The sequence below is a fragment of the Homalodisca vitripennis genome, chromosome X, assembly GCF_021130785.1.
Source record: "Homalodisca vitripennis isolate AUS2020 chromosome X, UT_GWSS_2.1, whole genome shotgun sequence".
Classification (NCBI taxonomy): Eukaryota; Metazoa; Arthropoda; class Insecta; order Hemiptera; family Cicadellidae; genus Homalodisca; species Homalodisca vitripennis.
This window is the reverse complement of record NC_060215.1, coordinates 90,564,033-90,587,593: the sequence shown is the minus strand read 5'-3', so window position 1 is coordinate 90,587,593 and position 23,561 is coordinate 90,564,033. Positions and strand designations below refer to the sequence as shown.

The 23,561-nt window shown below is 33.8% G+C and overlaps 2 protein-coding genes across 4 annotated transcripts; one reads left to right on the top strand and one right to left on the bottom strand.

The window, feature by feature from the left end:
* Nucleotides 1-1,532: 1,532 nt before the first annotated feature.
* LOC124369339 (hsp70-binding protein 1-like) lies at nucleotides 1,533-21,724 on the bottom strand. 3 transcript variants are annotated; one of them, XM_046827311.1, is made up of 6 exons: nucleotides 21,599-21,724; nucleotides 15,033-15,216; nucleotides 11,891-12,112; nucleotides 8,662-8,817; nucleotides 6,095-6,303; nucleotides 1,533-2,094 (listed from the first exon to the last, which is right to left on the bottom strand). In XM_046827311.1, the coding sequence occupies exons 1-6, from the start codon at nucleotides 21,629-21,631 to the stop codon at nucleotides 1,996-1,998; spliced, it is 903 nt and encodes a 300-aa protein (XP_046683267.1). In that variant the 5' UTR covers nucleotides 21,632-21,724; the 3' UTR covers nucleotides 1,533-1,995. The 3 variants fall into 3 exon arrangements, with proteins under 3 accessions (XP_046683267.1, XP_046683265.1, XP_046683266.1); XM_046827309.1 differs by lacking the exon at nucleotides 21,599-21,724 and adding an exon at nucleotides 21,114-21,592; XM_046827310.1 differs by lacking the exons at nucleotides 11,891-12,112; nucleotides 21,599-21,724 and adding an exon at nucleotides 21,114-21,592.
* Nucleotides 21,725-22,690: 966 nt separating this feature from the next.
* Nucleotides 22,691-23,077, top strand: LOC124369515. The gene has a single exon (XM_046827531.1). The coding sequence runs from the start codon at nucleotides 22,691-22,693 to the stop codon at nucleotides 23,075-23,077; it is 387 nt and encodes a 128-aa protein (XP_046683487.1).
* The last annotated feature ends 484 nt before the right edge of the window (nucleotides 23,078-23,561 follow it).

Sequence of the window (23,561 nt, the reverse complement as noted above, 5' to 3'; positions counted from 1 at the left end):
CATATGTGGTATATTTTTTTATGACTTCAACGGAATCATTTTTTTGCCAAATCACTTTATGAAGTAGGAAGCCGCCATCAATAACATTAACAATGGTCTTATTTGAATTTGGCAATTCGTTGGTATGTATGAAACATTTATAAAAGTCAGATTTGCAATTTTTTTAAATCCATTATCCGTGAATAAAGCTAATGGATATGGAGCAAGCTCATATTTGAGATTATCTCTCATATTGTCTATATTCTTTATTTGCAAAGAAATTCTTTGAAATAATAATAGCGGATTAATTGTTATTCTTTCACCATTCACTTTAATGGAAGAATTCACAGTTTTAAGAGACACAACTTTAGTTTTTCGTTGAAATTTAACGGTTCCAAAGTTTTTGCCAATAATGGATTTAGCTGATCTCATACCTACTTCATAAGCTTTGTGAAAGTTAATGGAAGATCCCCCAACAATTGTGGAAAAGAACGACATGACATGGGTGGACTCAGGAAACGGATTATGTTTTTCCAAAAATGCAGATAACTTCTTTAAATCACTATTATCACGAGCTATGCGAGATTCTCTTGCATCAACGTGCTGCTCAGACGTGTTGAAAGATGAGTTGCAAAATTCTTCTACTTCATTACATATATCTATTAATACAATCATTGTAGCAATAAATTTTGTCAATACACTATCTGAAAATCCGCGGCCATGAGTAAGCCTGCCTTGACTATGCATACTCCTCATCAAAACCTGCTCAATAGTCATGTCAGACCAATTCCAAACCAAAACTTAGAAGTACGACGCACTGTGAAGAAAAAAATTTATAATTTAAATAAATAATAACAATTTTTCCACGTAAATAATACAATGTATAATGAAAAATATCAATATTTTGTTTATTTTCAATTTTTCTGCAGTTTTTTCAATTAAACTACATATTTTTTATTTCATTTCTTCAAAATAGACAAAAAAATGAGCCGTCAGAGAACCTTTTTTGATTAAAAAAAAAAGTTTCAAAATGGTGATTGAAAATTATCAAAAATATTTTTTCAAGTGAAATTTTATTATAACGGCTGAGTATTTCTTAATGAAAAAAATACAGTATTTTTAGAATAGCACACAGTATATTTTATCGAACTTTCAGCTCAATCGAACCATTTTTGTAAAAGAAAAAAAAATTTTTTTAACGGTTTTTTTGGATTTTTTTTTTTAATTTTTGAGGTTAGGGCAAAAATGATTACTACATAAGTTGTAGATTTTTTTATTTCCAACAACTTTTTCATTTGACTTTTTTCAATAGGATGCATTCAGTCACAAATTGCAAAAAACCATTTTCACCCCTAAAATCCACCCCTCCTATACCCCCTATTAGACGATTTTGGTTCGGAATGTTTTTTTTTTATTTATTTATGATGTGTTTGACTAAATTGTGCCATTAGTTTGCTGTAAGAAAAAATTTATTTATTTGACAATTTTTAACTGCTATTTCTCCTGGACTATATGGACATCTAAGTAAAAATACATTATGTAATATACAAATAAAAGATATGACAAATTATTTTATTTTCACAGAAGACAATAAAATTTAATTTAAATATAGATCTATTTCTACAAAAATTGAGTTGTTAAAGGCGGGAAAGAGCAAATTTGCTTTTCCTGTGTTGGCAGGTTAATCCTCTTCTTCCGACATAGATATTAGTTGGACACAAATTGACTGTTTCATCACCATTGAACACTTTTCAACCTGAGATAATGAACCAGGAAGAGGGATTACACTCTATTACACAGGAGTAGTCTCTCTGTGGGGTTCACAAAGTGCCTAATAGACACAAAATATTTCACTTGTGTAGATTCCAACTAATGCATCTATGTTAAAAAAAGATGAATAATCTTCCAATTTTTTAAAGATAACCCTATTAATAATAACTCTTATATATTTAAAACATAGGTTTTCCTTCTATTAAAAATGAATATGATAAAAACATTACTTAAATGTTCTTAAGATTATTTTGATTGTTCTGGAGTGGAAACATCCATATCTTCATTACTGGCTATGTAATCACTCAATATTTGGACGAACTCATTGGCATGTGTTACATACTCCTGCAAACAAATCATTTTTAAACAATTACCAACTGGTCTTTTAATTAAAGTTCTTAAATATTTTCTGAATTATTAAATTAAATCATTTTTTTAAATGATATAAGACAATATAAAAGCTATTTTTTTACTTACAAAAACAATTTGTACAGATAAAACTGAGATAAATTAGAAATTTGGGTGTACGAGGTCTGTCCAAAAAGTATCCGGCCGCGGCGTAACCGACCGACTCGAACCGGTTATTGGAGGGGAGGGGCGAGCCTACCCCTTCCCATATTAGGCACTGAATACGATCCGGTCACTCAGTGAGTCACAACGCTCTGTTCAGTACTGTACTGCCATGTGTCAGCGTCACATTTCAATATGACTGAACGTGTTGAGCAGCGCATTTGCATTAAATTTTGCCAAAAACTTGGCCATTCAGCATCAGAGACGATTACTATGATACAGAAAGTTTATGGTGACATGTCTGTGGGCGATACACAAATAAAAGAGTGGTTTAAAAATGTCTGCATATCAGTGGAGAGTGATGACCGATCTGGCAGGCCTTCGATGGCCAGAAACGCTGAAAATTTTGAACATGTTTGTGCAGCAATTAATGAAAACCGTCGATTGACTGTCCAAGAGCTGGGAGAAGATTTAGGAATACCAAAATCGTCAGTTTGTAACATTTTACACGAAGATTTCAAAATGAACCATGTTTCTGCAAAATTTGTTCTTCGGCTGCTGACAGAAGACCAAAAGAACTGTCGACTTGAAATCGCACAGGACAATCTCGATTTGATAAAAAGTGACCCAGGGCTATTAAAAAAAATTATTACTGGTGATGAGTCATGGGTTTATGGCTACGACCCCGAAACAAAGGCTCACTCTTCACAGTGGAAAACTCGCGAAGAGCAACGGCCGAAAAAATCAAGACAAAGTCGAAGCAATGTCAAGACAATGCTGACAGTTTTTTTTTTTACCAGGACGGTGTTGTTCATCACAAATATGCTCCAATAGGCCAGACAGTGAATAAAGAGTATTATCTTGAGGTCTTAAGGCGGCTACGAGATGCAGTGCGAAGGTAACGACCTGAACTGTGGACAAGCCGGGACTAGATCCTGCACCACAACAACGCGCCAGCTCATTCCTTAAATCTTATTCAGTGTTTTTGGTCAAACACGACATCAATCAACTACGACAGCCTCCCTACAGTCCTGACATAGCTCCTTGTGACTTCTGGCTATTTCCGAAATTAAAAATTCCTTTGAAAGGAAAAAGATTTGACGATGTTGAACAAATAAAACAAAATGTGACGAAGGACCTGTTAGCCATTCAGCAAAATGAATTTAAGGAGTGTTTCTGGAAGTGGGAGGAGCATTGGAATAAGGTAGTGGCTTGTGGAGGGGAGTACTTTGAAGGGGACCAGATTGCCGTTGCCGCCAAGTAACGTCAGTTCATGCCAGACGTCAAGGTCGGATACTTTTAGGACACAACTATTAATAGAGGACTGGACAAGAAGAGAAATTAGATTACTTTCTTAAAAAATTCTACATTCATCATATAAGAGTAATCCAAAGATAAATCAAACTGTGGTTTAGTATTACATGAAGAGTTCCACCTCGCAAGATTACTGATGGAGGGGGACGCAGCACCATCTGTATAACACTATTTTGCTCATTTTTAGAGCCTTCTAAACAGAGTTATATCTACTTTATAGCCTCATCTCTATTTAAGGCAAGGTTAAGATCTTAATATCAGTGTCTTATATAGAAGTTACACTGAGTCATCCCAGTCTGAGGTAGAAGTCAGATTCCATACAACCACTGTCATAGATTTTTTAAGTATCAGCAATCAAAGCGGCCTAATCTCATCTGACATATGACTGAATGGTTGGTCCGCTAATTTAATGCACTACAAAAATGCAGTTTAAATCATAATACAGACTAAACAGATTGTCCAATTTTTGTGAAACTTACCATGTAGGATTACATGTAAATACCTCAGCACTAAGTTTAAATGTATAGTTCTTTTTAATCCCATGAACAATGTTTTTTACAGGATAACTCATATGCTTTAGTTAAAAAAGGAAGCATTTTTTCCAAACGCTCTGATATGATTTCAATTCAATTATATATTTGCACATTACATTTGTAAGATTGTTACAAAAGTTACAACAAATTGGTGCATCATCATAACTAAACATATATATTAATAATAATTACATTTAAAACACACACAAAATGTCTTTAACTAAAATGCATAAGCTACTAAATTCATTACAAATGTATGCATTGTCAAATTAACATACACATTAACCCATTGGCCTTGTATCACGGAACGGTTCCGTGACAGCTAGTCTGGGCTCAAAATTTATATCACGGAACCGTTCCGTGACAAGTACAGCGCCATCTAAATAATTTTTTTAAAACTCCTTTTTCAACCAAATGTTAGTATAAATTAGACTAATATTGTTGTAACACATAAGGAAAACTGCAATACTACAATTAATTGAAATTTAAATGAATAATAAGTAACTATAAGGATATTAGTGCACTACAAGAGAAAAAAAATCAATATTCTTGGAATTTTCAGTATTTAGAAAAAACATTTATTCTGACAAACTATGCATATATATATATATATATATATATATATATATATATATATATATATATATATACATACATACATTTCAAATAAAATATAAGCAGCAATGGGGATTTTATTTTATATTATTTGAGTAAAAAAAATTTTTTTTATTTAAACAAATCCAAAACCTTTTTAGTTTTTACAGCATTATTATTTTTAAATTATGACCAAATATATCACTATCTATTTATTATTAAAGCCCATTTCATGTTAATCCAAAAAGATATAAAATATAACCAAATAACTTTAAAAATAAATTTTCTATAAACATATAACAAAACTCTTACGTTTTTAGCATTTTTAATAGGATAACTCTAGTTGAGCTGATAGTAAAAATATGTATAAGCCAATGGGTTAATAAATAGTTATATATGAGCTCAAAATATATTAAATTAAATATTAATTCAAGTGAAAAACCTGACTGACAGAGATGAAACACAATAGTAGCTTACGTTTAACTAAGCATGGACAATCAACAACGTTTATCTAACCCAATTTGAGTTTCTTGAAAACAGTTCAACCACTCATGTAATAGATGAATTACTAAGGACTGCACTCTCATCCTGTGATATAGGCAGAAGCTCTGCTGGCATTTTTTTGCAATCTCTTCCATGCTTTTGATATTGTTGATCACCAGTGTCTTTTCAACAAAATGGAACTTCACGGTGTCAGAGTTATACTTCATGAGTGGTTTTATTTTTATCTTTCAGGTCATTTTCAATTTGTTAAAGTTGCCAATAAAACCGGCAAGGGTTAATCCATAGCCATTGAAATAAACTATCCGCACTATTAACATTCATTAAATGTTAGGTTTCTACGCACAAAAATGTAATGTTAAATACGGAAAAGTAAAGTTATGTACTTTTTAAAGTTGTTGTAACAGTAGGTTGGTTATATTATCATTACTTATCAGAGAGGACAAGTCAAATAATAAACAATCTGAGCAGGATTGTTAGGTATGATTGTTTAACACAGCCCACCAGGACTATAAGAATAAAACAACCCGAAATCATTCTCTAATATAACAATTAAAGCGATCTATCTCCGAGTTCAATATTAAAAGATAAGTCATAATGTTAAATTATTTCTATAGGTACAAAATTATAAACTTTTCTATAAAAATATATGAAAAAATCTAATTGTAATGTGGACAAAAGATAAATATGTGAAAAATAAGATTATAAAATTTTAACCAATATTGAAACTAGTTTAGTTGTTCAAGTAACAACTACTGTAGTTTATCTTATTACTATAACTAACCTAATACATACACAATAACAGAAATTCTTATCATAAATTTGATAAAAAAACTGTGTACAAAATATATAAACTTGCAAGAGTCCTTGAATGACTTTTAATTAAAACTCACCTGAAATGATTCATCATTTGATGTCAGACTAATTGACTGTTTTAAATAAGCATATACCCCCAATTCTTTCCTAAGACATTGCTTTATGGCATCTTCATTATTTCTAATCAATGCCAGGAGTGCACCCAGAAGATGTTCTGCTGATAAAGTATCAGTCAATCTAATCAATGTAAGCAAATTTTCAACTATTGGAATTTGAAGGAGTTCATCTGAAAAATAAAGTTGTTTTTATATGTAAACATACAACATTCTATATAAAAATACTGAAATCTATTAAACTGGTCGACTATCTTTTGGAAAATTTTACAAGGAAAACAAAGTATATAATGCTTTTGAAGAATTTTCACATGCAAATTGAACAAACACTTATGCCATATTAAGAAAATTATTTTATTGATGGGACATGAAACTTTCTTTAACACTATGAGAAGGGATTTTGTCTTTTGATAGAGTAGTGAAACTTACAAGATGATGCAGATTATATAATTTGTCAGAATCAATGTATTACATTTAATTAATCTAAAGGACCTCTATTGCCGTAGAGTATACCTTACTCTTTGAAAATGTTAGAATCTTAGTAATTCAATTCACTGCTAGAATGCATGTGTTGTATTAGTTTGGCTGCTTTATAAAGTAAGCCTATACTGTTTTTTCAGTAATTCATTCGCTTCAGCTAATGGTAAAAAAATTACAAAATTTGGTACAATATTTGCTAAAAGAGTTTACAGTAGTTTTAAAAATACATCAAATATATTTAGAATATTGTTAAACGTTATATAATGGTTTTTGAAATAAAATCTGTTTTCATAAAGAGCTTTTTAACTTGTTCCTAATTTTTATTTTTATTTTTAACTTAAATTTTCAAAAAACTAAAACACAATACTTCACACATTTATTTTGATTTTAAGTTACATTATTCAGAAATAAATGAATAAGAATTTTATTGTCTTTAAGCTGTACTCAAGCAACAAAGTCAAATCCGTTATATTAAATTGTAATAATAACTTAGGACAATGTCAGCATAAATAAAATGCAGAAAATTAAAAAATATAGACAAAATAATTTAGACCAACTGTGGTAACTAAAGCAAAAGGTCAATCCATAACTTAATCTAACATAACAAACATCTTGTAAACTATCACATCGACAGTTCTTTGGATTCAGAGAATTCCTGAATAGAATAAAATGGTAAATTTACTAAAAGCCCACACAACTTATTCTTGAATAAAACTATTGGTAGTTCTGCCATTTATGAAGTAAGTTTGTTATACATTTTCACCCCTTGCACCTTATAACTTTTTTGAGATTTTGACAGTTTAAAAAAAGGTGTATCAATATATTTATTATTCCTTGTATTATAATGTGGATGTCCTGTTGTAATTTATTGGTGAATAAGTTACTCTTTGTAAATACTGAGTGTAAAAAATATAAAGATTTTTGATGGTTAAAAATTACAATATTTTCTAAACAAGGTTTGCAAATGATCCGATTTGTGAGAATCTGTGATTATTATCAGTTTTTTTTGAAATAGCAATATCCTATTAATTGGGTTATTGGTACCCCGGAGTAAGATACTATAAGTGATTATTAAAAAAAATAAATAAAAAATAAACAGATCGTACATAGTTATTTGGTACACAGTCCTTTAAAACTTCTGAATAAAAATATAACTCAAGACAATTTATATGTGAAATGTATGCTTCATGAGGTTCCCAAGAAAGTTTTTGATCAATATAGATACCCAAAAACGTGATGCTCTCTACACTAACTTGTTCTAGGAAATCTCTGAAGCTAAAATATATTTCTTGGGTGTTACCATCATTCATTAAGAACTCATTTGCTTTGGGACATTTGCCAAGTTGATACCATAGAGTTGTGTGTGCCAAATGTTGGAGATTTTAAAAATCTAAACTACTATTGAAAAAAGTTGTGTCGTCAGCATAAATGATTATTTCACTGTTTAATACTAACGGTAGATCATTAACCATCAAAATAAACAACAACGGCCCCAATACAAAACTCTGCAGTACCCCATGTTTGATATATAGGCTACATCTTTTTATATAGGCAGATCTGATTTTTCTCTACCTACACACACAACTTGTTGACAATTTTCAAGAAATGATTTAATTAGATTTACTTTTACTCAACTAAAACCATAATAAGCAAACTTATGAAGTAATGTTTTGTGATCAACAACATCAGACGCTTTACTCAGGTCACAAAATGTTACCTGTGCAAAGCTCTTAGATTCAAAAGTCTGGATGACCTCACTAACCAAGAATGGAACACAGTGAAACACTACTCCAAACTTGGTATTTTAATAAAAACTACAATAAATATTTTGATGCTTAAAAATACATTGTTTGAGCATTTACACTTTTTGAGGAACAGTACGTAACACCAAAAATTTTTCTGGATCCATGGGAGATACTTTTGGTTAATGAGTTATGATTCAGTTTGGTAAAAAATGTGTTTCAGATTTGAACTTATCATTATTGGTATGTTACAATACTTCTTGAAAATAGTTTGACTTCTGCCAAAAAGGTTAAGAACACTAACATTACCTTTCATGGAAGGGTCTGTATTGCATAAAGCCATTATCAGAAAAGCTGTCTTGACAATCATTTTTTCATTTCCTGAATTAAGACCATGGTTAACAATTTTCAATCCATTATGCTTCTTAAACTGTTTTATGCCTTCTGGATTATCTCCAACAATTGCTATAACAAAAATCTGGGTATTAAAATTAAATCAAATTATGCAATATCTTAACCTAACTTAAAAAATACAAAATTTAAATATTCATATCAACTAAAAAGTGTGGTTTTATTGTTTACAGGTTCCATTTTGCAGGTTTTGTTGATTTTTTGAATGGAAGGTGTTTAAGAATAGGATAACACTATTAATTCATAAAGTGAAGAAAGATCTAAAAACATTCTCCATTAACAAGGTGGTTGGTGCTGGGGTACGGTATGTCTAAGATATGTATGACAGTCCAGTAGTTAAGTTAGGTAAGTTATTCTTAGTTAACATAATGATATATTTAACTGTTATGATTAGATGTGTTTTAGTGAAATTTTGGGATAAAATTAAATTATTATAGGTCAATGATAGGATGGATTAGAAATTCTCTGCACTAAAGAATTTCATTTAATTTGGGTTTTTATACATTTCCTCACTTTTATTTAACTAATATTGCTTTCTTATTTCATTCTTAAGCACTTTCTACACATAAAGTAATCTATATTTTAAAACCATGCAGATAAAATAATTTAGCAAGGCTACAGATTGAAATTAGTAACACCAATATTACACAAGGTGTGGCAGTTCCTCAAAAGAATTCATATTGAATGTAAACATATCGAAAGAGATACAACTTATTAGTGTTGTTACACAAGCAGCAAGTGATGAATGATTTTGTTTTAAACTTATGTAATTGATGTGTGACATTACATGTCAATAACTGCTGTGCAATTTTCAATTAGAAATACATATTGTATTGTAATATAAAATATGTGCAAACACTAATTGATGAGTCAAAACTGAGTATTTTTCCTGGTATCTCTGTATAACCAAGAATTTTGTTATCTCAGATTTGCCCTGGTCCCTGCTAATCCGGTTGACTTTATGAGGTTCTACTTTAACTTTATAGTATTTGAATTTGTTTTAAACCTTCATTGCAAGGATTCTTCCAAAATTAATTAAGGTAAAAATTTTAACCATCTATAGCAAAGTCTTATTTGCAAAATTAAACCTTTATAATACGAGTTTAACCTTAGTAGTATGTCATTTCACGTAGTACATATTTCACCTTTACAGCATGAGTTGACAAGCCTCTGTATTGAGGGAAATTTGTAAGATCTTGGTCACAAGTCTAGACATGAAACCCCCCTCCTCACTAACACTTTAATGTATCATGTGAATTACCCTAGTTTCTATCATCAATTAGTTGCAGTTGCATGTCAATCACAAAATCTGTGCAGGTTTGTAATATTTTTATGAGAAAATATATTGTAGGAGTGAAAGTTTTCTGAAATGAATAAATGAACAAACCATTCATTAACATTCCTGCAAGTTGTGAAATAAATGAAGATAAGCTAGCAATAGTTTAAAAAAATACAGTATAATAGCTGTTGATGAGACTCACAGTATTTTTACTACTCTTGTATTTTTTCCATCTATTACAGTATCCATTTGTAACTTTAATACTGTAGTGCTGAACAATTAATCAAAGTTTATTGTTAAAATATGAGTTTTAATTACTTAGCTTGTTAGCTCTGTGTGTATATTATGCATATATAAATAGTTTTTTGACCTATGGAGTTGATTTTTGGGGCCATTCTCATTTAGCAAATAAGCTGTTTGTACTTAAGAAGAAGGCAATTAGGATAATTGGCAATGTACATAGTAGAGAACATTGTAAACCTCTTTTTGTAAATTTTAATATTTTGACCCTGCCGTCCATCTATGTTTTAAATGTATTGTTGTATGTTAAAGATAATTTATTTAGACTTAGCAACCAAAGAGATGTACATAATCATTTTACACACAATAGAAATAACTTAATAACTCCTAGATGTAACTTTACTAGTACTCAATGCAGTTTTCAATATTAGGGTATCAAGCTTTTCAATGCTCTACCCATGCAAGTAAAGATCATGAGCAGGACTAATTTCAAAAATACCATAAAATATTGGTTGTTAAAATCTGCTATTTACAGTGTCGATGAGTTTTTTCTTGTAGTGCAAAATCTCACATGCTAGTTTAATGTATCATTATTGACGTTGTTATATACATTCTTTGTATCCTGACAATAAATGCTTTGATTTGATTTGATTTGATTTGATTTAGAATAATAATGCACTGTGCACTATTGTACTGTAAATCTACATTTTAAAAGAAAGCTTGAGTGTTGAACCAAAATGTATTTGCTATAACAGGATTTTTGATACACCAGTGTGACCTCGATAGCAGGACTTGGAAGCCTACATAGCCTTGATAGCACTATCTTCACCTGGGAGAGTGCCTCGATAACATGCATGTTTACTGAATCCTTTTGAGACTCTTTGAGGTTCTACTGTATGACCTACATTACTAATCATTGTGTTTTGTTAGTCTAGGCTATTCGAGTATGTATAAACTGGAGGTTTAAAGGATAAAAATGTTATAGTTTATTATAGATTGGCGGATTCAATCCATTGAGGTACAAACCCTCAAACAAACACACACTTGTCATGTGATATCAGTCCAGAAACTGATGCAAAACACACTTGCCTGTCTTTGACCTAGTATTTTAGTAACTACAACAACTAACCAATTATTTCATTTCTTATAGGTAGCTAACTTGATTAGAATTCTATTGGTTTTTATTTCACAAATAATTTGTTTTTATTGTCTTAGTTTGTTTACATTGGGTGTAATGATGAAGCATAAACACTTGCATGATTCGCAATCTGATAAGGTGTTGTATATTGATAGAGAATACACAGTAATAGTGATATAACTAAAGTACTAAAGAGGCAAGAGTGACTTGTATTGTAAGTGGATTTTGGAGCGAGCTGTACTCGGTCAAGACATGAGAGGAGTAGGTTATTTGCAGGATGTGGGGACATGTCATCCTCCACACACTGTGCTGTTAAAGGGTTCAGTCTTTAATTTTGAATACACCAAGTAATAAATGGCCAACATTCAAAAGGGTTAACAAACACTAAAAAATATTGAACATTACAAATTGTAGTGTATGTAAACAATCTGTATTTTTATTGCTACATGAAATATAAGTTTAAAAATTACCTGATATTGCAGAAATGGCTTTGAATTGACAATTGGAGTCAGGATTGTTCAGTGCCATGTTCATCAGCAGAGAGAATAAATCATCAGAGAGAGAATGACTCTTACAATAGGGATTATTTTGACAACATTCTGATATAATGCTGGCGGCTCTCCAGCGTATCAGCTCCACTGGGTGCCGCAACAACGGCACAATTACTTTCATACCTCCAATTTGATAAAACACTACAAACACAAGGTACACACCATAAGTTTTCTACTATGAAGAAATTACAGTAGTATTTTAAAAGCATTTTGGAATAGCAATATACAGCAATGACAACTGGATTCAAAGCCATATTTCAAGTAAACACAGTGCTGTTTTGGATGTAAAATTTAAAAACTAATAGTTACATTCTAGAATACATAGTAATACTTTAGCTGGATTTTGGACAATCATGTTAAGGTTCTTCTCGGATTGGATTAATGGTTATTGAAATGACAGAACGTCAGCAGAACAAAAGCTGTTGTGGTTTGAAATTGCTCGGCACATGTTAGAAAGCATACAGAATATCCCTAATATTGACAAAACAGTGATAACGGGCAATGAATCATGGGTGTATGGGTATGACCCAAAAGCCAAAGTATTCTCCCAAAAGAAAAGTCTGCAAAAAGCACATCAAAATCAAGGTCATGCTGACTTGTGTTTTTTAACTACAATGGAGTAGTTCACCATGAATATGCACCTGAAGATCACACTAAAAGATCATTAAAGAGTACTATTGAGAAGTTCTATTATGCCTACATGATGCAGTGCAGCGTAATTTCCTGATTTATGGACCAAAAAATCTAGCAGCTTCATCAGGACCCTGCTTCATCACATTCTTTCCACTTTGTTCAAAACTTCTTGGCAAAACAAAGCATACCTGTGTTATGCCAGGCTTCCAACTTCCCTGATATGGCACTATATGATCTCGGGTTGTTCTTTAACTTGAAAATACGTCTTATAGAGCTATGATTTTAAAACAGGAATGACATATTGCAAAACACAATGGTAAAAATACAAGTTCAGAGATAAAAAAATGCCATTAACAGCAGTCAAGTCTGAGACACCATCAAATTCCAGAGGCTGCACTAAAAGGAAGGTGAACTGGAGGTAACTCAACACTCAAATTGAATCAATCCTTCCTGCCATAGCTAAAGCATATTAGTGTTTAACTGATAAGCTGGAGAAGTGAATGAGAGTTTTAAAGCTGTGCATAACATAATTCAGAATAAGCTGTAGTATAAGAAATCATGCTGCAGTCAACAGTTAAAAGAATGATTGATTAGAGGAATTTATGATTATGGGCATACATAAATTAACAGGACAATGAGAACTATGTTAAAAAGATACCAAAACTGATGTGTTAACACAACCACAACAATGGCTAATTAAATTTTACAATAATAATAACCTAAACCCGTATTTTTTACATTAATTGTCCAAGTATATAACGAGAAAAATTATGTGGACATAGCAATTTTGCATATAATTTCAATATGAGTTTTTCTATGTTTATAAGTGTACACTAAGGGGTACCTACAAAATTAACTAAAAAAAATTAAGCAATTGTGCACCCAACGGGGTACATGGCAGTCTGAGGTCTATAAGCACAGGCTCATATTTCACAAACCACCAAGACAAGACAGGTAAACAATAAAAACGCTCATAAGAAAATGCTTAACAACATACGAGGTGTGTCCAAAAAGTATCCGACCTTGATGTCTGGCATGAACTGACATTACTCGGCGGCGGCAACAGCAATCTGGTCCCCTTCAAAGTACTCCACAAGCCACTACCTCAATCCAACGCTCCTCCCACTTCCAGAAACACTCCTTAAATTCATTTTGCGGAATGGCTAACAGGTCCTTCGTCGCATTTTGTTTTATTTGTTCAACATCGTCAAATCTTTTTCCTTTCAAAGGAATTTTTAATTTTGGAAACAGCCAGAATTCACAAGGAGCTATGTCAGGACTGTAGGGAGGCTGTCATAGTTGGTTGATGTCGTGTTTGACTAAAAAATGCTGAATAAGATTTGAGAAATGAGCTGGCGCGTTGTCGTGGTGCAGGATCCAGTCACGGCTTGTCCACAGTTCAGGTCGTTTCCTTTGCACTGCATCTCGTAGCCGCCTTAGGACCTCAAGATAATACTCCTTATTCACTGTCTGGCCTCTTGGAGCATATTTGTGATGAACAACGCCGTCCTGGTAAAAAAAAACTGTCAGCATTGTCTTGACATTGCTTCGACTTTGTCTTGCTTTTTTTCGGCCGTTGCTCTTCGCGAGTTTTCCACTGTGAAGAGCGAGCCTTTGTTTCAGGGTCGTAACCATAAACCCATGACTTATCACCAGTAATAACTTTTTTAAATAGCCCTGGGTCACTTTTTATCAAATCCAGATTGTCCTGTGCGATTTCAAGTCGACAGTTCTTTTGGTCTTCTGTCAGAAACTGACGATTTTGGTATTCCTAAATTTTCTTCCAGCTCTTGGGCAGTCAATCGACGGTTTTCATTAATTGATGCATCAACACGTTCAACATTTTCAGCTTTTCTGGCCGTTGAAGGCCTGCCAGATCGATCATCACTCTCCACTGATATGCGGCCGTTTTTAAACCGCCTAAACCACTCTTTTATTTGTGCATCGCCCATAGACACGTCACCATAAACTTTCCGTATCATAGTAATCGTCTCTGATGCTGAATGGCCAAGTTTTTGGCAAAATTTATTGCAAATACGTTGCTCAACACGTTCAGTCATATTGAAATGCGACACACAAACACGGCAGTACTATACGGAACAGAGCGCTGTGACTCACTGAGTGACCGGATCGTATTCAATGCCTAATATGGGAAGGAGTAGGCTCGCCCCTCCCCTCCAATAACCGGTTCGAGCCGGTCGGTTATGCCGCGGCCGCCTCTTTGTCGGCGGTCGGATACTTTTTGGACAGACCTCATATACCCCATCGGGTACACAATGGCAATTACGAAAGAACGTGTGTACCCGATGGAGTACACGTCATCGTGAATGTGTATACACTAATTTTGAGCTAAGTTACAGCAATTAGTATTATTACTAACTGAATGATGCTCTCTGAATTCAAAGGGCTGTTATAATTAAAAACTTACCATTTGCCATATCAATGTTGTAAACGTGATCTATTATTCTATCAAATGTATTTTCATATCTCTCCAAATTTGTGATCGGCTGGTTACCATCAGTAATTTCACTCAAAATGTGTAACTGTTCTTGCAAATTACTGACAACATCTATTGACAAATTAGCCAAGGCATTCCTTAAGAAATCTTCTCTCTGAAACCAAAAGGATAAAAGATTATGAACTGACCACTCAAAAGAAAAAAATAATACAACATGGAATTCTATAAATAAGTAGCTATACTTATAAAACCTATGTGTGTCCTTGCAAAGTACCAAAATGAATAATGATTTTGATCTGGTAAAAATATCTAGTGGTGTATTAAATTATAAGTATTAAATAATAAATAAGCATTAAATTTATAAATGGGTATTTATCTTAGAACCAGATAATTTCTCTTAGCATGCCCAATAAAACACTCCGACACACATAATTCACTAAGATTTGTCGAACTAGTGGATGGTTGATCCATGATTAACCCTTACGCCAAGTGCAACGATGACATTTTATCGTCACTAGCAGTATTTGCAAAAAATGCCACAAAGCTGCGATGCTCTAGCATTTTGTCGCTAGCGATATGCGAGAAATTCGGTGACAATTTATCGCTACCACCTATTTTAAGCTCCTTACTTTTATCTCTGTGTCTTTCGATGTGTCGACACAACATTGTGTATACCTAATAACTTTCCTTTCTGTGATGTTTAGAAAATACATGTATCCAATTCTGAAATACAAAGATAACAAATAAATACCAACACAGCGCTACTGTCGGGCTGACTGAAACCCAGTATTGCGGGTCTAGCGGTGAAGATCTTCAGTATGAGACAATGATTTCGCTGTTACACGCTGTTGGTTCAGTGCAATCAACAAATAAACCAAATACTTTCATTTGAACTATACTTAATTAATTTATCTATTGTGGGGGAGGGGGAAGCCTAAGAATACCACATTACTTCAAAGGAATTGCAGAGATTCAGGCAAATGAATGTATTTAAAATTCCAAGTTATTTTTCCTTCTAAGTAATAGAAATGGTAGGTTATAAAATGAGCTTCCAGAATATATTACATTTACGTAAAAATGTATGGATGTATATTTATAGAGAATATATTTATTTACAACCACACAAAGTACGACATACGGATAAAATACAAATTAGTGATCAGCTGTTTACTATCGAAGAGCTAAAGTCCGCACATAGAACTAGCAGACACGCCAGCGTTGACAATATAAACACAGAAAAATCGAACTTCAATTAAAATATTATTTATAAATCACATTATTCTGTTGATATATATTTCTAAATAGTTGTATACATAAATAACTACAAAAACTGTTTCACCAATCGGTAGTTTGAGTAATGCCGATCGTTTTTGTCCACAAATAGACAGTGCAGACTCTCGACGCTGTGCCAAAATAAATATAAGAAAATACTAATTTTAACTAAAATATTATTTGTTAACTTACAGTAGTTTGTTACTTTGATTACCTATCTATCATATTTGGATTCGAGATTTAGCTTCTCCATATCAGTAATGTTATGAAATTGTGATCTTTCAAGCATAGTTAAGCACTTCTGTTGGTATCAGAATCAAGTGAAAGTGAGGATCCACAGTATCGAGTATCAGAAACGATCCATCCCTAGTAGAATTCCCAGGGACTTATAAATATTATTCACTTACAAGTAGAATGCTAAGAAATGGACTATCTTTTGTTGAATTTGTTCAGGAGCTCAGACATGGAATTTATTTTCATTTGGGCTCTAAAAGTAAGAAGATTACAGAAGTACAACTGGATAGACCCCACACCTCTATCATTGATATGGCAACTGATGCAGCTCAATCTTCAAGGAGCATCAGTGGTTCAGCAACTTATTACCAAGGAATGACAACAAGCATGAGATAAATAACCTCTCATCGTAGCGTCTGCAGTTAAAACTGGTGGGACTAATCAGAAGCTTGAATTAAAACACCCAAGACTTGACTGCTATCCAGTCTAATCTTTTAACCGAAGAACACATCACATCAATAACTACAGAGAGAGAAAGCAGTTTTCTGTTTAGTGTATGTGATGGTATCAATGGGCAGTATAGTAAATGTAGTTCTCTGTTTCAGGAAAGTGCTTCCTCTGTGTTCCCTTTAAACTGATCTCTGATTGGGACAACAGTAACATAACTACTTTCAGGAAACATGAAACCTTTAGAATTTTTCATCCAAATATCCAAAATCTGCCTAAAATAATAGAACCATTAGAAGGCATTCTTGAGGAAATTAAACCTCACATAGTAGTTTTGACTGAGCATGACATGAAATCTTATGAAATTGACAGATTAAACATAAAGAATTTTAAACTAAGCTCAAATTTTTTCCACAATAGTTCAAAAAAGGGGGATTTAAAATTTTAAGTAGAGAGCATTTAGAGTTGGCACAGGTGACTATATCTAATATTAAAAATATTTCTGAGGAAAAACAGTTTGAATTCTGTGCAGCTAAATATCATATAGGTTTATTTAGATAGGTGTTTATAGATCAAAAGGTTCAAACATTGATATTTTCTTGGATAAATTAAGTGTTCTTATTGAAATAGTTCTACAAAAATAAAAAAGTATTATTATACCAGGGGATATAAATATTAATGTATTGAATAATAATAATTCACACAACAAACTGAAAAATGTTTTAAAAAGAATTATGTTGTTCCTTTTCCAACTCATGTATTTAATGGTTCAGTTTCTGCCATAGATCATTTTCTTACAACAATTACTAATGATCAAATACGAGTTTTTGGAGTCAATACTTTATTATCAGATCATGATGGTCAGGCTTTAGAGCTATTGGAAAATAAAAATAGCAAACAAATTAATTATACCACTGAAACAAAAAGAGATTTTTGTCAAGAAAATATAAAACTGTTCCAACAATTCTTAAGAGATGAATCATGGCAAGATGTGTTTACATCCCGGACCAATGAAAAATGTACAACTTTCCACAGAATACAAACTTACTATTTTAAATTAGCATTCCCTCTAAAATCTGTTAAAATTAAACAATCTTATCATAATAACTGGGTACATTCTTCTTTAAAGGATGAAATAAAGGAGATCATTCAACTAAACAAAATTCCCATGTTAAGTAAGAATAAAGAATTGCTCAGTGTGTTAAAAGCAAAAGGTAGAATGTACAGGAAAAACAGCTTCCGTAAAAAAAGATTATTATAATAGAAAAATTAAAAAGTCCCAAAATGTAAATAAAACAAAACTTGGAATATTGTAAATTCTGAAACATCAATCAAAGATAATATAAAATTGAAGAAAATAATAAAGTAATTAATGATACACTTTCAGTAAGTAACATATTTAATTCATATTTTTTAAATATAAGAAAGCGAAACGAAAATTTGAATTTAGACAAATGTATGTACAATAGCTTAATTTATAGGACAAGTAACCTACCTAACAATGTTAATTATAATATGCCAAAACTCTTTTACCTCACAGAAACTAATGAGGATGACGTTCTCAAGGTAATTAATTCTTTTAAAAATAAGCAATCATGTGGATATGATGATATTCCTATGACTGTTATAAAATCAGTAAAACAACACATTTGTAAAGTGCTTGTTCATTTGATAAATTTTTCTTTTATATGTAGTGAATTCCCGGACTTTTTAAAGATTGCAAAAGTTATCCCAATTCATAAAAAGAATGATCCTACGGATAAAAGTAACTACAGGCCAGTATCATGTTACCTTCAATCTCTAAAATTTATGAAAAAATAGTGTATAATAAATTAATTGATTTTTTGGAGTCTAACAATTGGTTAGAAGATATACAGCATGGCTTCAGAAAACAAAGTATAACAGCTATTGTAAGCTTTGTTCAATCAATAATTGAGTCTAATGATAAGAATGAGAAGGTAACCAGAGTATTGATGGACATCTATTGTGACACATTATGAGACATTGAGACAGATATTGTGTATCATCCCACTTTGTTGCTCAAGTTGAAAGAAATGAATGTGAGTGAAAAAGCATTACAGTGGTTTAAATCAAATACTCAATAATTTGTAGAAATAAATTTTAAATTGAAAAAATAACTTAAAATTTAAATACAAATCAAAAATTTAAAAAGTTCAGCTAGGAGTACCCCAAGTATCACGTTGGACTATTTGGTTTGAACAGTTTGAATCGTCTGAATGATCGTCACATGTGCGTTGAAGTCGTTTTGGTAAGTAGTTGACCGGAGATCTTACGGGATTTCCAGTCTTCATTAAACCCATGCCGCTCTGACGACGAAAACTGATGAGCGTGGTTGATTCGATCACCTGGCTGTCTGCTGTTTGTAGACTGGCAACAACATTAAGTTGCGTTTACACTGGCAAGTAAAGTTGCAAGAGATTGCACAACTACTGTAGTATAATGTGAACAAGTTAAGCAATTTTACTCACGAGAACTGTCGCAGGTATTTGCTACAGTTACATCGCTGATTGTTCCGGGAGTCAAAGTTAAGACATAGTCTGTTGACACATAAAAGTAATGTCTCGGCAAAGTTTATAATTAAAATTTTAATAGCCGACACTGTTATCCAGTTCTTGTAACCAACTATCCAACACTGGTTGCAGCAGGTGCTTATCCATCACCAATTCTAGCCAAACACTTGCTCTTTGATTTCCCTTCAATAGCAAGGGAGCGGTATGCCATCTTTGGTAGTTTGGACAAGGGTGGTGAATTTCCCCAGGAGGACCTGATAGGTTATTTTCAGCGGTTAGTGGAACTGCTGAAATCATAGACTGGTAGGCCTCATGGTGTGCTTCCGGGGTGCGCAAAAGTCCCTTGAGGCTTAAGTGCATGGCAGTAGGCCGCCCTATAGAAGAAGACATTCAACGAACCGAATTCTAAGCCTATTATAACACTGTACATTTTAGGCCTGTGTTATCTATCTATTACACGTCTTTTCAAAACACTATTATCACTCAAGACTAAGAGTTGGACAACTTTGTCCGGAGACCCCATTTTGACGACTGAATAATACTTAAGTAGAAAAAACTTGTTTGTATCGTGGTTACTACCGCTCTGCAACTTTACCGCTTAAAGCGTACCACTCGTTTAGTACCAAAGTCCGAAACAATCGGTCGGCCGATTTTAATTGTCAAATGCATTGTTACGTTTTTTGGGGAGGGAGGTGAGGGGAGACTTGCCGTGGCACAGGAATAAACGATAAGCTCACTACACTAGAGGAGGTAACCTTAGATCAACCGGCATCAGATGTAGCTCACGAACATGTAGATCTTCATTCACAATTTCACGATCTCAGTCATGTAAAATAAAATGTTTCGAGATTAATCAGTTCTTGATTCAAGAAACTATATATATATGATAGTTTCTACTATATATAATAGTTCAAATTATGTTTTGATTTTATAAGTTCTTGGAGACAGAAAATATATTTCTGAAATTTTCCCTGTTCTCAGAAAAATTCCCAGTTAGGTGGCCACCCTGACAGTACACGATAACTTGTGAAGCACCGACTTCTGCCCCGGTGCTCTCAGATAATAGATACGCTATCAGTCCCTGCCGCAAATAATATTTGAGTAAACAGATATCCAGACACAGCACTCAAACAAAGCATTAATAACTTTACTAGTATATTTATGAATATACCCCCTAAAACCATATAGGCTATAAATATTTGTTCAGGAGGATGAACAGAATACGTTGATAACGTCAAATTCGTGATTTACCAGGTCGGCCTTTAGCTTCATAATTGCCAAACAAAATAACAACAGCAGCTGGTAATGACTTCACTAGCAACAGGTGGTAATGATGTCATTAGTCTAAATAAAGAAAGCTGACAATGATTAATTATTATGAATATCTATAGGTAAAATGTTGATAGTATCGAAATTGAAAATCGGTAAACATAATCTGATTGTGTTGGTAGCCACTTATTATACTGTAGACCTGATTATATCCAAGTCATTTTCTTTAATAGGTTAGTAATATCACACTGAAGGAAGTATTATCTAACTTATTGCTAAATTATATGAATGTGCTTACATCACTGTTTGTAGTGCTAGGCCTAGAACTAGAGTCTGACTCTCCTTCATTGTAACGAGATTGTAACATCGTTGACAGCCTCAACAATTCTTGCAAATTTTTAGGCTGTTCTTGAGGCACTTCTGATATACTACTGTTCACATCATTCACAACTGGAACTAAACATGTGCTTGTGCTGGGAGATTGGATATTGTCTGCAACATTAGGCCTCTCCTCTTCATTAGATGCATCTATACTAGGATGATCATCTCCTGGAGATTCAGTTCTTTGATTTGTTGTGCTCATGTTATAACGAAGGCAATCGAAGTGTTTAAATGTTGATTTTGTTCTTAAAAGAGATATATATATTGAATTACAGATGTAAACCTAGCCAAGAGAGGACACGATGATTCAACATTAAACGCAGTTATCACTACAATGCCTTATTACTATGATACCAACTAACTCTACAAGTAACACATCGATCAATCACAAAGATAACTTACCAACAATGACGCCATTTTCGTTGGATCGTTCATATAAACTTAATAAATAAAGGACTAGCTAACAGTGATACCAGACAAAATTTACAGAAATATTCCCTCCCCTCGCTCATTAAACAAAATGTCTGCTGCTGCCCGTGCTCTGGATTCTGGAAACAATCTTTCAGTTATTGCTTTTCCTACAACAATTGTATTTACCCACTTCTCCCAATTGTGTATGCTGACAGCTTTATTCAAAAAGACTTTTATGCCGTTTGTATTTATCTATTTTGGGTATGTAATTTATATTAGCAGTTAATTCTCAGGCATTGAACTTCGGTAAAACTTGGAATAAATCAAAACTGTTTTAGCACTTCTTAGACGACCTCACTTCCAGCGAGTTGACAGCACAGTTTGTTTTTGCTGGTGGTATTGTTCTATATATAATAAATGACACTTATTTTAACACATTGACCGTCATGACTGCTGTAGCAGTCTTGCTGTAACGCCAATTCAAATCCTTGAATTCCCTCCATGATTCCTGACTACTCTTGCAGCCATGGCCTTTGAGCACCTCTAGAGAGACACTGGCATATCTCTTAAAGTCCCTAACATACAAAATTAAAATCAACATACCCTGATTACTTGTAACATGGAGATTCGATAGGAAGAAAAAAAGTATGACTGCTATAATAGTCATGACCCTCCGCATCTAAATTTAATAAATAAGTCATGACTGCTATAGCACTCACCATGTTTTTAACTAAATCACAGATTTTATTATTACAATATCAAGTAAATAAAGTACAAGAAATGGGATCCGAGATGCCGGAGGAAACGGTTTTAGTTTGGGTACGCCGACGACGTCGCAGCCCTAATTGCTGCACGCAACGTGGAAATGGCCCAGCTTAAGCTGAACCAGGTCATGCGAGTCGTTAACAGATGGATGGAAAATCACGGCCTGTCGCCGTGAAACGAATCGACACCGTCGACCCATTAGGAGTGGGAGATGTAATGGTCCAGACTAAGTGAGCTGCAAAATACCTTGGCGTCTTGGTTGACAACAAGCTGACTTGGAGGGACTAGATTTTCCGTACAGCGGACAAGGCCTCTAAGATGGTAACTCATCTTAGCAGGCTCGTGGCCAACGTCGGCGGTCCCAAGTCCAACAGGAGAAGACTGTTAATATCGACAGTCCAGTCCATGCTCCTTTACTGGGCTGAGGTGTGGGCAGACGCACTAAATATTGCATTTTATCGGATACGGATCGCCCGGGTACAGCGTCAAGTGGCGCTCCGAGTGTGTACCGCCTACCGTACAGTGTCTGAGCCTGCCGTCTTGGTTGTTGCTGGAGTCATCCCTGTCAATCTTTCGGCAGGGGAGAGGAAGGCAATTTATCAGCGACAAGGCGAAATCGGCAAGGACACTGCAAGGACTGAGGGGCGCTCTCGTACGTACCAGCAATGGCAAAACAGCTGGCAACAAGTCACCCGTGGACGTTAGACTGCCAGACTTATCAAACAAGTCCAACCGTAGGTAGAACGGCGGCATGGCGAGGTGGATTACTACCTCACAATGTTTTTTAGTGGTCACCGCTACTTCCGGTCGTACCTACACCGAATTGGCAAGGCCGTTTCGCCGGATTTCATTTATTGCTCATACGTTCCCGACGACGCGGAACACACTTTCTTCCGCTGCCCGCGCTGAGAAAGGCCCCGCCTTGAAGTGACTCAAACTTTCGATATGATCTCGATGGACACGGCCTGTGACCGAATGTTGGAGGGCGAGGACTACTGGTGCTGCTGGTCCAGCTTCGCACAGGGTATATTCCGCGCCTAAAAGACTGATCTGGACTGGAACGCGGGGCAGATCCAAGATCCGAACGGCTAGATAGGAGCGAGCCCTCTGGGCGTAAGCCAAAATTAGGCCTAGCCGGAAGTTTAAACCGATAAGCGGTTTCCAGGCTAGAATCCTAAGAGTAGAGGAG